Source organism: Tympanuchus pallidicinctus, unplaced genomic scaffold (genome assembly GCF_026119805.1).
Source record: "Tympanuchus pallidicinctus isolate F22 unplaced genomic scaffold, pur_lepc_1.0 scaffold40, whole genome shotgun sequence".
Classification (NCBI taxonomy): domain Eukaryota; kingdom Metazoa; phylum Chordata; class Aves; order Galliformes; family Phasianidae; genus Tympanuchus; species Tympanuchus pallidicinctus.
In genome coordinates, this window is record NW_026294759.1 from 1,915,075 (window position 1) to 1,928,129 (window position 13,055).

General features: G+C 48.2%; 1 protein-coding gene across 2 annotated transcripts; it reads left to right on the forward strand.

Moving 5' to 3' along the window:
- Nucleotides 1-2,930: 2,930 nt before the first annotated feature.
- Nucleotides 2,931-9,329, forward strand: LAG3 (lymphocyte activating 3). Of its 2 annotated transcripts, none has more exons than XM_052701726.1 (8): nt 2,931-3,583; nt 3,726-3,915; nt 4,046-4,272; nt 4,518-4,775; nt 4,946-5,239; nt 5,573-5,863; nt 6,122-6,237; nt 8,533-9,329. In XM_052701726.1, exons 1-8 carry the CDS (start codon nt 3,535-3,537, stop codon nt 8,638-8,640), a joined length of 1,533 nt encoding a protein of 510 aa, XP_052557686.1. In that variant the 5' UTR covers nt 2,931-3,534; the 3' UTR covers nt 8,641-9,329. The 2 variants fall into 2 exon arrangements, with proteins under 2 accessions (XP_052557686.1, XP_052557687.1); XM_052701727.1 differs by having other exon boundaries at nt 3,744-3,915.
- Nucleotides 9,330-13,055: the final 3,726 nt, after the last annotated feature.

Below are 13,055 nucleotides of genomic sequence, written 5' to 3' on the forward strand. Positions count from 1 at the left end.
ATCTGTGCCTGGCATTTCTCAACCAACTTCTCTTTCCTTGGCACTCAACAAACACTGCTATTCTATCACACAGCTCAGCTGTTGACACTGGGGTTTTCAGCCCAAGGTGGCTGCAGAAAGCTTTGTCCTCATATTTCCCCTTTGTTGCATGCACTGGGATACATTCTTGTTCTAAAGAAAACTCACTGCAACCCTGGGATGTTTGGGAGGCTATAGAATACACTTCTGCTGGATTAAAAGCAAAGTATGAACTTCACAGTGAGAAGTGAGTCAAAATGTAACCTCGATTGCTGGAGGGAGTTTTGTAGATGACCCCATCACTCTCTGTGTTGCAATACCACATCCTGCAGCATCAAAAATATCCCTTAATTAGACATCGGCCAAGATACTGGTACCCATTATCATCTCCACGGGTAGCTGTGGATGTCCAAAGATGATACAACAGCATCCCATCTCTGCTGTAGGAGGGATCTGAGGGTCTTTAGAAAGAGAACAGGTTTCTATACTTCACAGTTAATGCTGGCCAGATACAAGATTCTAGCGACTGGAGAAAGTACCGCATTTGGTACCCAACACTGCACAGAATTGGCACCTTGGTAGAAATCACTATAGGCTTCTGGGGCAGGGTAGGCTGCTTTGCACACCTCTACCTTAGGGCCAGAAGTCTCCCAGTTTTAATCCCAGCCTGTCAATGTGACTGCCTGGCTGTTTAGAACCAATCTACCTGACAGCCTTTGCTCACGTAATGAGCTCTGTCTGACCTGTTCTTCTCTGCACAAGGGTTTTGGTTCTGTCTTATTAGTGAGGGACTTCTTCCTGCTCACTGTGTTTGCTTTAGCTCTGGGCAGACAATAATCAAGATGAGGTCCTTTGATGAACACTCAGACAGTCGGACTCTACTTATGTAGCCAATAGCCCAATGATTGAGTCACAACATGATATCTTAGGTCAATTAAATTCTGTAGATAAACTACAGATCACCTCAGAAAGCTAACACAAAGCAGAAAATTATGATTAGCCTCAGACTTGGTGCTATGGGGACTAAAATGTGAAAGTGGAATCACTCAGAGAAAAACATGCTATCACAGAAATCTGGAAATGCAATGGAAAATTCCTTCAGCAAGACTAAGTCAATGATACTGCAGAATAGTGTTTTCTATTCTTATTTTACTTGGTACAGGCAGATTGCATCCGTGCAATATACCAAATGAGACAAGAGCAATGTATGAAGGTTGTGTGTAAGGTGGCTGATGCAAGCCCTGGCTGAAGCCAGTTAATGCCTAAGGCAGACAGAGGAGTACTTAGTGAGCCGGCCTTCTGTGCCCCACATTTTGAGTTGTCGCAGTCACAGCTCTCATTCTTGAGGGCTTCCCACACCCTCCATTGGTCCTTTTGCTGGTCAGGCTGTGGGGCACCCATGCAGGCATTTTTCGGAAAGCGCTCTTGTGCTGACCTCACTCTGGTCATTGTCATTTCTGCTGCAAGGTTCTGTTCTGGGAGATGACAAAAATGCCACTCAAGGAAGTCAAGTCAGCATTTAAAATGGGTTTTTGGGGAGAAACGTCATCTGTGTCTTTGTTGAAGATAATCTGACGATGAGTAAAACAGTGCCTCCAAAACCTTCATTTCACAACATGACTGCTCAGCATTATAATGCCCCCCTCCAGTGCCAGACAGCTGCTGCCACTCTCTAGAGCTCTCCATCAGCCCTTGTGGCTGTCTACTGGGAAGTGGCAGCAGCACCTGCATGTTTTGCTGGCTTCTATCAGAAAGAAGCATTTTCTAGAGTAGAACTGAGGGTGTATTGGGAGATTGGTGGGAAGGGTACCAGGAAGCAGCTTCTAGGAGTGAAATGTAGGGACAGAAGGTGAGCAGGGAGCTCAGCACGCCCAGGGACATACAGGCAGGTCAGAGGTATCAGGTGGCATTGGGCTGCAGAGCTGCATGTGTGGCCCCACCATAGTTCCATCTCCTTGCACGCTCTCATCCTCACCCACACACTCACACCATCCTCACACTGCTGACTCAGTGGAAAGAGATGTTGATGTTTTCTGCTTGGACACCACAAACAGTTTTTCTATAGCAGGAGAAAAACACATTTCCCCCCAACCATCACAACTACCCCCCAAGCTTCTCTCCTCCCCTCAACGTGATCCCATGGGCTGTGTAACACAGAGGGCATGAAGGGCTGCAAAATCTTCCCCCCAGCAATCACAAGGTTGTTCCCAGTTCCCATACACTTCATACTGATCACATTCCTCAGGGGGCAGAAGAGCTGTGTGCAGCAGCAGAGATGAGAGCTGCCACCACAACAGGTTGCTGCTTCAGTAAGGCACACCACTCTTTTATGGTCTCTTTTATCCTCCACCCGCACCACCTGGCTGAGGAAAGCTAGAAAGTAAGCAAGGATGCCTCAGCAGTGAGGCAGCCACCTTCACCTGCCTTCCTCTAGCCCCAAGAAAAGCCCCAGCCCACCCAGCTAAGGGACTTGGGTGTCTGACACCACACACAGAAGGATGATTAAGTCTGAAAGAGTCAGAACCAGTGGGCTGCTGGAACGTGTGAGCCATGACAGTGGGGATTCTCTGAGGTAACAGGGGGCCTGGGGTGAGGCACATGAGTGGAAATGTGCTCGCCCAGCACGAGAGCTAGATGGGAGCCAGAGCAAGTCCTCTCAGTGCACAGCCCAGGTGGATTTTCCCCAGCTGTCCTGGAGAAGGATGTTTTCTCCACACAGTGTCACAGTGTCACAGCGTGCAGCCCCTCCTCCTCAGTGCTGGTCACTTCTCCTGGGCACTTCCTCTACTGCCACTTCCAGATGGATGACCTTGTCTTGTCTTGGACCGCCTCAGCTTGCTCACAGACTGCCCTTGAGGACATGTAACTCACCACAGACCCTTTTCTCATGCTGCCTTTAAACTGACCAATTGAAAAAAATGCCCCGAAATACATTGAGGAATGGAAGAGTATAGAGGAGGGGGATATCATCAGAAAAAAAAATGATTACAAGTTCTGAAAGACCCTGAAAGAATTAGAAATAAGCTGTGAGAGGCGGAAAGATCAAACCAAAAAAGGCAAGAGATGAAAGAAAAACATGAAGAGCACTTGCTGGGAAGTGTCTTCTATACTTTTTCCATTGTCTGTGTAGAAGCAAAACTTGTAAGAAAAACAACAGCGACCCAAAGAATTTCCACTAAAAGATGCTTAGAGCAGTGCCTCTGGTCCCCCCCCCTCCTCTCTCTCACTGGCTTCAGCTCTGCCCTCACATGCCTCAGCCCTACGCCTGCTTCTTGGTCGTGACGCATCTTCTTAGTGATATGAGGAAATTAGCTGCCCACCCACAGTATAAGGGTGCAGAGGGAGATGCTTTGATCAGAAGGAGAGAGAGCACGAAAGCAAGCAAGACCAGCTGGCCTTCACTCGGTTCACCCACCCACTCCAACACCTGCTTGCCAGTGCCTTATTTTTGCTGATCTCTGGAAGCTTCAGACCCCACTAAGAACAGACCAGCTCTCACGTCTCCTGGAGGCCACCATGAGGCCGGTGCCCCCAGTGCTACTCCTCGCTCTGCTGGCTGTCGACGGTAAGAGGGACTGAGTGCAGGGAGGGCAGAGAAGCTGGGTGAGCCAGGAGTTTGTCCCCTCCACATTATTTAAGCTCTTCATCCTCAACTGCAGATGGCCAGATTTCACCCTCTACTTTGTGACACCCCACCCTTTGCTCAGCCCTCCATCTCGTTACAGCAGGCAACATCCTACCAGGAGCAGCAGGGGTGGAAAACAGAGGGCAGAAGGTGTGGGCCAGAGAGGGGAGTTCGACTCTGCTGCCCTGCTACCTGAGCCCCAGGAAGCGCGGGAAGAGTAGGAAACAGCTGTCTGACAGGACATCCGTGCTCTGGAAGCGGCACGGGGCAAGGTAAGCTAAGGCAAACACCATTCTGTCTTCTTGTGGGGAGGAGTGCTTTCCCACATCCTCTCTCTCCCGCCCCAGCCCTTGATCTAGCCTTTGCTCTCGGCAAACCTACGCCCTCTTGTCCGTGTCTCAGTGCCCCCCAGGAGCTGCACGTGGTGCTGGAGGTGGAGTACACAGGCCTGCGGAAGACGGCTCTGCCCATGAGGCCACGGGTGTCAGTCTTGGACTCTGCCTTACGCAATGGCAATTTCTCCCTGCGTATCAACCCAGTCAGGAGTGACGATGCGGGTCTGTATGAGGCACAGGTGACCTACAACACGGAGGTCCGGAGCTGCCAGGTGGAGCTGGGGGTAGTTACAGGTAAGAGAAGGTGGAAACCTTGGAGAACTTTGATTTTAGGAGGCTGTATGGGGGGGGCTGTTGTTTGGCACAGTGTTTTGAGTACTGACAGCGGCCCCCCGAAAGCCCACAGCTTCCTGCCATCTACTCTCGCTTTTGGAGAGGGCTGCCTGAAGGACAACGCTGGGACAGAAGGTGGACAAAGGGAGGGCTTGGCGGTCCTCCTCTGGTTAGCCCTCACTTCCCTCCTTTCTTTATGGTTGCAGTAACCCTCAATCCACCCAGACTTGTGGTAGAAAATGAGCCGCTTTTGCTGAGCTGCAATTCTAGCCACCGGGCCAGTCTGGTGGAGACATGCTGGTTTCACAATGGGCGCCCAGTCCTCAACTCTGGGACCTTCTGCTCTTTGCATGGGGCTCTCTACATCCTCCGGCCCACCGTGAGTGACTCCGGATCCTGGCACTGCCAGCTCAGATACGCCGATAATGAAATCGTTTCTGCCACACACAGTCTGCAAATTCTAGGTGAGTTCAGCCTCTGTGTTGCTACTCCAGCTTCTCTGAATTGCTTCCTTCTGTATGGCCACTGACCAACTCCAGTAGTTACAGCTTCGCAGCTCTCATCCTATCCTCATTCCCCAGATGGTACTCTTTCCAGCCACCACTCCAAATTGTGCTCTCTCTTTCTCACTTAGGTTTCGATGGCCCAACCAACCCTGTGGTCTATGCCGCAGCTGGCTCTGCAGTTGACCTGCCCTGCACCCTGAACTACCTGCCCAGTGCCTTTGGGATCCGTGTGGTGAAAGCCCACTGGAGCCACTTTGCAGGAGGACACTTGCAGAACTGGAGCATCTTGCAGAACCAGAGCAACAGAAGCTTCCCCCTTCATCTCCCCGTGGTGGGGCCGGTTGACGCAGGGCGGTATTGCTGCACTGTTGCTGTTGGCAACAAGATGCTCAGCAGGGACGTGACCTTGGCAGTGATAACAGGTGAGAAGAAAGACAGGTAGGTTCATCATCCCTTTGGGATCCTACTCTGATAAACCTCCTTCTGCATCACTGCAGTGAGTGTAGGTTGCTCCTGCCTGTAGATTCCTGCCCCAGGGTGAAAAACAAGGTTTCTATTTGAGGCATTGCACTGCACTAGACTCTTCTTAAAGCAGAGGTTTTCCTGGGCAACTTAGTTATTTGTCTGAAGGACTGAGGGAAAAAAGAAATTAGAGGAGGTAATGAAGGAGGCGTGTAATAGAAAAAGGAGGGTTTAGGAAGAGATGTGGATTTGCCGGTTGACTTTCCTGAAGGTAGCTTTCTCCGTTGCTGTAGTCACCCCAGGCATCCAAGGACCAGTTTCCGAGGGATCTCATTTGCTGCTCACCTGCAGCCTTACACATCCCCAGGGACATGAACATTTCCAGTGGAAGCACCTCAGTTCTGCCTCTGCTGGCAAAAAGTTGACTGTGGCCACCTCCCACAACCTGAAGGACAGCCGAGTCCAGACTGGCCCTACCTTGGAAATACCCCAAGTGTCACAAAAGGATGTGGGCATCTGGGAATGCAGTGTATATGGCCCAGAAGGCAGACTAGGATCAGTGGAGTATGGACTGCAGATCACAGGTACTGTCTCCTGCACATCTGAAACCAGCCTCTTCTTCTCACTCTGTTAATTCCCTTGGTCACTTCTTTTTTTGGTCTCACCCCCCTTTGACTGAATCCCATCTAATTGCCATCTTGTCTTAGCTCTCATCAGTTCTTCCCTTTGCTCCATCCAGTTCCTTTCATACTTTTCCAGTTTGCCTCTGTTTGAGCAGTCCAGTCTTGCTCCAGTGAAAAATAAACCTTTGCCTCCTTCCTAATTGTGGTTCTTCCTTGTAGGTGCCCAGGTCTCCAGCTCTCCCACCATCTTCAGTGGTCAGGTTACTTTTGGGCTCATGCTCACCCTCTTCTTCCTGCTTATGGTCTGTGTTCTGGCTCTGGGACTGCAAAAAAGGGTAAGTGCCCATCATGCCATTTCTGCTAGTTTTCCTCTACATCGCCCCTTATTTGACCTTCCCCTGGGTACCCTGGAGCCAGCAATGGAATATCTGAGCTGGAGGATGAAAGGGGAAATCTGTGGGATGAGTCCCTGGCTGTGGTGCTGAAGGTGCATAGATGTGTGGTGAAAGTCATACATCAGGTAGCAGAAAGTCTGGCTAGTGCCAGGGTTTGTTTGGTGACTGGGTGCAGGTCAGGAACCTCCAAGGAGGAGTCGGAAGTCTTAGGGGACATCGGCAGCCCAGACTTGAAAAGCTCCTTGTTTACTCTCATAGAGATCAAGCCACACTGAGGCAGGTGAGCCTCCGTGCTTTTGTGGGTATCCTCTTGTTTTGCTGGATGCTTTGATATAATAGCAGTCTCTCATTCCATACAAATCCCTGTCGGTTCCCGGATGCTGATCTTAACTCAGGTCTGTTGTGCTGGCTCAGCCCTCCTGCCTCTGCCATTCGCTTCCAGCAAGATACTGCCCTTTATTTGCTCAACTTCTTCCAGTATCTCAGCTTGCTGCTGAAAACAAATTGTGCAGACAAATCACACTGTTTCTCTGCATTTTTCTCATGGTTTCTTTACAAATTAACTTCATGGCAAATTCTTCCATCAGGATTTCTCTTTGCTGGCAAGGGGCACGTCTCATGAATATGCAGCACTCTGTGTGAGGTAGCTGCTTCTACCTAGCTTCTTGAGAGGGCCAACAGTGAAAATCACCTTCCATTGCTGTGGTGGCCCACGACTCAGAGGGATCTCAGGTGTTGGCGCTTAGCTCAGCAAGGGGGCTGGGGGGCTTGAACCTGCCCTGAGCTGGAGAAGGAATGTTACAGCAGTAACGCAAATTCCCAGCAAACCCCAGTGGCTGGAAGCTGAAGACAGGCAGCATCAGAACAGGAGCGAGATGGACTTTAAAAAAATACTGTGGGCATTGCCAGAGTGACCTGTGATTTGTTCTTCATCATCCATTCTTAATTAGAACTGATAGTTATTTGCGAGAGTAATCCACAGTTTCTGTAGATTTCTGGGTTACCCTTCAGACTGTGCAAGCCTAGGGGTAGGATAAGATGATCAAACCCACTCACAAATAGGATACAGAGATGTCCAGTTTCGTTAGCTTAAACAGCTCTAATCCAGCCAGAATATTAACATCTCACAGCATTTGTATATGATCTCATGGCCTTGCTGTTTGAAGTAAGCAAACCTCTTCTGATGAAACAGAGATCCACTGATGGTTCTCAGGCCCTTTTCAGCAGAAACTCCCTGTTGGGCTCATCCCTTGTGAAAATGCAGATAAGGAGGAGCAAATATATCTTCTCTTTCTCTCCCTCTCTTTTCTGGCATTCTCTAATGGTACATTTGTTCTTCTTGCATGGGTCAAACACCAGCGGCTCGCAGATATTCCTTCCTTAGCTCTTAATAACACAGTAGGCATTCCTGTTCTGAATTTCTGAACCCACCAATGTACAGCTGGCACTGTTCTGTTTCACTCACCATCTTTCATCTCCTTATTCCATTCTACTGAAATATCTGGGTCTTAAGTGACATTTTCTTCTTCCAAACTTTGGAAACTTCAACTTTGGCTCATCTACAGCATGGATCAGCACTTTCACATACACAGCCATTAATGACTGGTGCCACAGCTGATCTTTGAAGACCTGTGCTTACTATTTCTATACAGGCTGGTAGAAACCAGCCAGCAAAATCCCAGTCCCTTCTCCTTGTGTGAGATCACACTTACAATGCCATTCTGCTAATACCATTTCCCAGTTGCATTTTTTGTCCAGGTGGCACAATACACTTTATCACCACCAGGAACTATGATTTCTGCCTCTTTTCTAATATCTAGAAAGTCACTTGCTAAAGCAAGATGTGGAATGGGTTCTGTCTTTATTTGGGTCTTATCTCATTTTGCACAAAGCTTCATGCCTGTAATTATTCTCTCTGAAAAGTTATTATTAAAATCTGGCATATAATTGAACCTGTCAATGGTCTGAAAATTGCCCATACCGTTCTTTGCTCTCTCTCTTAAGTATGTCCTGTCTTTTCTATCCGTTCTGTCCATGACACTGCAGAGAGGGCAGCATTGAGCCAGTCTTCCCCAGAAGTTGCATGCATCAGACAGGCGTGTTCTCACTGGCTTTAGGAGGCAATGGGAACCTTGTCATGGAGAGCAGTAGGACTGCGTCTTCCATTGCAGGGAGAAGCCCCAGATTGTGCCACGTCCCTCCAACACCTAACGCTGCCCCCTTCTTCTCTTTCAGGCGCGTCTGCCTGCTTCCTTCCCAGCACTGGAACGGATAGTTGCAGTCACTGTGCCAAAGGAGACGGAAGAGAACCAGAAACAGACAATCCAGCAGACTGAGTGCTGATTGGAGCATGGGCACCAGGCCTGGTCTGCATGGGAGGATGAAGCCCTGTGTGCTGTGCTGAAGAGGAATGGGCACATGCAGACCTCTGAGGAGGGTCTAGGGATGGCATGAGCATTTCAGGAGACCGTGGGAGCTCTGCAGAAAGGCTGGGAATTGCATACCAAGACAAGATGAAAGCCACCACTGCATTAAGGGAGCAGGTAGCACAGATGCTTTGGAGCTGTTGGAAGCATTTGGGCCAGCAGCCATCGCCTGCTTCAGTTTCACTTCTCACTCCCAGCTCTTGCCCCTCCTTACTGCCCTCTCAGCCTTTCTCTGCTGGGCACTCAAATGCAGGAGGCAGCCAGAGCCCAGCTCCCTGACAACCCTTTGGTGTTTTCTCCCCATGCCCAGTTTCTCCTCCCACTCCCTGCACTGCCCTGCTCCTGCACTCCTTCAGTGGCAGAAGGGATCCTACAGAGAACTGCACATATTACATATTTTGAGCATTTTATTTTATTAGAAATTATTTGAGAACGTAAAATAAATGTCCAAAAAAACTCTGGTCCCTTTGTGTGTTTGTAGAGGATGCTTCCTGATGGCTCTGGGAGTATCTCAGTCTGCATGAAGCAGCTTCTAAGGACTTTGCTGCCTTTCTCTTACAGTTTGGCTTTGCTGAAGTTGACTGTTAATTTCTGAAATTTTGATGGTGGGAAAGGGGAAATTAAATGTCACTAGAGAAGAAAGAATTGCAGATTCAGCCTCTCATTTTTGCTGTGATTCAGTGTCTTTTGGTATTGCTTTTTTTTCCCCTGTCTGGCTCTTCCTGTTTGTTGATTTATTTATTCCTTCTCTTATTTCTCAGATTTTCCTGATAGATCTCTCACTGATGCTGGGACTTTCTAACACTCTCCTCAGACTCATGATGTACTTATTAAATGTAGGAGTGAGTCCACCAAGTCCCATTTCCCACAGTCCTTAATACGCTTAGTTTTCACCTAATTAGAGAATTTTTCTCACTTCCTCTCCAAATGGCCATGGAAGAGGACTGCAGTACTGCTTAAATAGTCATTGTATACCACTTCAGAGGAAAGGCTCAAAGAGTTTCACATTTAGCTTCTCCCATATGGGTTACTGGGATGTGACTGCTCCAGCAAGGAGGCATTGGCACGAAACTTAAGCTCTGAGCATTTATGAAGGAAGTCTTTCTTGCTTGGATTAGAGGACTTCACTACCAGGCCAGGTTTTCTTATTTCTGCAGACCACTGAGGAAGCCTTCTCACTGCGTGGCCCTTGCCTGACCCAAGAGCTTCAGCTTTTATTGTGTCCTCAGTGAGACCTCTGCCATGATGCCCAGGCTCTTTCCTGACCTGGTATGGTTACAGGAAGCCAAAGCTAAGATGTGGTTATGCTGTTTATATTTCCCCTTTGGCTACATGACTTTGGCAACAGTGGTGCTGAATTTCATTGGCCTTCCTAATGCTGATGAGCTGTTTTCTTAGATGTCTCCAAAGTCTTTACCATTCTCAAGTTTCCTGATACAGTTAAATAGGTTCGTGCTATGTGTACGCTGGGCCTTTTTCTTCTTACCCCCTAGAACATTAGTAACTCATGATTTAATTTTGATGGAGGTGGGCTCCCTGTTGCCTTCAACAACTAGCAGCTTGGTTCCACTCCTTGCTTCCCAGCCCTGAACTGGCTCTGGGCACACAGCAAGGCTTTCTTGCTTGCCCCTGTGCAGGGTCAGCTCATTGCCCTGGGTAACCCTGCAGCTCCATGGAGGAAAGAAAAAGTTGAGAACTCTTTGAAGATGCAAAACTCAAGCCAAGCACTGGATTTTCTAGGAAACCCAATTACTTATGAATCCTCACCAAGAACTGATTGCTGAAGCCAGTGGTGATCAGATGTAAAATTATGTACAGTTATCTGTACATAAACACAATCATATGCATGAGATACCCCCCACAATCATTGTATTACTTGTAGCACGTCGTGCAAATATATTCTTTGTTGTAGGGAGGACAAATGGTAGCTGAGGTGTTTGATTAGTGCTTATTAAAGTTACACCATCTACAATGGCTGCAAGGCCAAAGGCAGGGTTGTATTTTTGCCAAATACAAATTCTGCCAGTGCTAAGGTGCCAAGAATGGTATCCAAAGCTTAAAAGATGTTGCAGTCTTGCATTTGTAACTAGTCAAGAACTTTGTGCAGGTGAGCATTACTGACAAAATAGAGGCACAAGCAAAAGTGACGGATGTGGCCACTGAACTGTTTTGGTTGACAGACCTTAAGGAAAAATGCCCCAAAGCCAACTGGTACCAATACAGAAATAATTGTCCACGGCCAAGGGAAATTTTACCACTCACGAATGGATTGGTGCAACTCTAGGAGGTAGGAAAATATGTCTGGACACTGAGGGAATCAAGCTGGTACATAGCAAATCAACACAGATGAAGTAGAAGTGTTAAGTCTATATAATAAAGCAAACACATCTAGAAATCTGTCCCAAGTGGAGTCAATGCAGTAGAAGAGGGCATAGCACACCGTGCCTCTAAAAAACAACATGTGATACACAAGAGCAGCACTTGGAAGGACTTGTTATTTGTCATTATTGAGATTTTTCAAGTTCCTCTTCTTTTATCAACAACGTGCATCTTATTCTCTTATCACCAGAGCAGCATCTTGTTCCATGGAAGGCAGTCCAGGTTTCCTGACCAATGCGGAGGTTCCTAGCAGAATTCCCCTCTAGCTCTGCTGAGTGCCAGCCAGTCCACCAGGACTGTCCTGCCCAGCATTCTGAAACCCTTGAACATTTCACATCAAACCGAGCAGAGTGCTCACTGCTCCCACAAGAACTTTCCAAGGGAAGGAGGCCCCATAGCCCCACCACTCAGCCCCATGCTGCCTTCAAAAGCTTGTGTGGGGCCGTCCAGCACCACATATCCAAAGCCAGCCGGCCCAGGCAGCCTGGTAGCTTTGCATCTCCATCACCTGTGCTCCAGAATCGACGGGGACGGTGGGATGGATGCAGCTGCTCCCATGGCCCGGGTTTATGCTGCCATCTAGTGCCCAAGCACGGTGGAGTTCCCCCCTTCCTGAACAGGGCTTGCATTATCAGGTCCAATCATTGCTTGGAACCCTTTGCGTTGTCACATCAGCTTCCAGTGACTAGTTACTAAACACAGTTCCTTTGCTGAGGAACTTCAGGCAAAAACTCTCATAGTTACTGCTTCAAAAGTGCCACTTTACAACTTACGTCACTGAATTGCACCCCACTTCAATACTCTGAGATGCTTTCATTATGTACCAGACCCCTCCCTCGTACTGATTAGAGCCCTCCAGTTGTGTATCACAAGTCACCAGTTTCTCTCCTGCTCTTTTTCCCAAGTCCATTGATGAACACAGTAAGCAAGACCAGCTCCAAGCACTTTCTTAAAAGCTCTCACAGCCAGCTCTCCTGCCCGCTGCATTTCTGGCATGTCAAAACAGTAGCTTGTTTATGTCTAGGCTCACTATAGTCTTTCTCATTTTCAGTGACACAAACAGTTGACAATAGTCCCTCTGTTCCTCAGCACTACCAAGCCATCTCTGACATCCTAGCGTGTCTGGCTATTCTTTCTCCATCGTATTTGACATCCCTCACATGACCTCTTACTCATGAAGGACATCTCTGGAGATTTTCTGATTTTTCACTGTGATCAGTACATCAACCTTTGTACCATCTGTTTGGAGAGTTCTCTTTTCCTGGCTTAAGCTTCCTCAGATATACTCCAAGTGCCTGCTGACAGAGATCTCCCCCAGCACCATCCAGGAGCCTTGCTTCTTTCTGAGGTGTATAGTTTTACCGGGGACAAACCACCAGGCCTTTTCTCCAGAGGGCTGCTTGTTCTTCTTAGTTCTCCATGTATGGATGCAGAAAAGTCCCCCAAGGAGCTCAACAGATGGAAGATATTCTATTGCAAAGACTGACATCCAATACAGTTTTCACACCACGTTTAACACTTCCCCTTCCCTCGCTCCAGTCACTGAGCACTCATCAATTTTGCAGTACATCTGGATATCCCTTACCCATCAGAGCTCACAGGCACACTGACCCCTCCCCAGTATGCAGGGAAACTTGGCTTGCCTGGAGACTCTCTGAAGGTTTCCTGACTTTCCACTACCTTCTCAAAATGGTCCTTCTCAACATCTGATAGCTGAAATCCCTTTTCCCCATTTTCACACATTCCTGGAGAGATTTTAATGTACCTGCAGACTGGGACCTCCACTCAGCGTAATCCGGAAGATGCCTCTCTCTGGTAAAGTTGGCAAGAATCTGCCATACACCAACCCCAACTTGGAAAAATATTGCTGGTGGTGGGATGAGAACACAGAGTGCCAGGCAGGGTGTATGGGGAGTGTTTCCAAAGAGGAAAAAATAGGACAAATGAGAGCCA

What these genes read in the sequence shown, in the direction of transcription:
- LAG3 (XM_052701726.1), top strand. Translation starts at nt 3,535, where the DNA reads ATGAGGCCGGTGCCCCCAGTGCTACTCCTCGCTCTGCTGGCTGTCGAC. An exon ending in TGGAAGCGGCACGGGGCAAG is followed by an intron (nt 3,916 to 4,045) that starts GTAAGCTAAGGC and finishes TCCGTGTCTCAG; the next exon opens with TGCCCCCCAGGAGCTGCACG. An exon ending in GACCTTGGCAGTGATAACAG is followed by an intron (nt 5,240 to 5,572) that starts GTGAGAAGAAAG and finishes CCGTTGCTGTAG; the next exon opens with TCACCCCAGGCATCCAAGGA.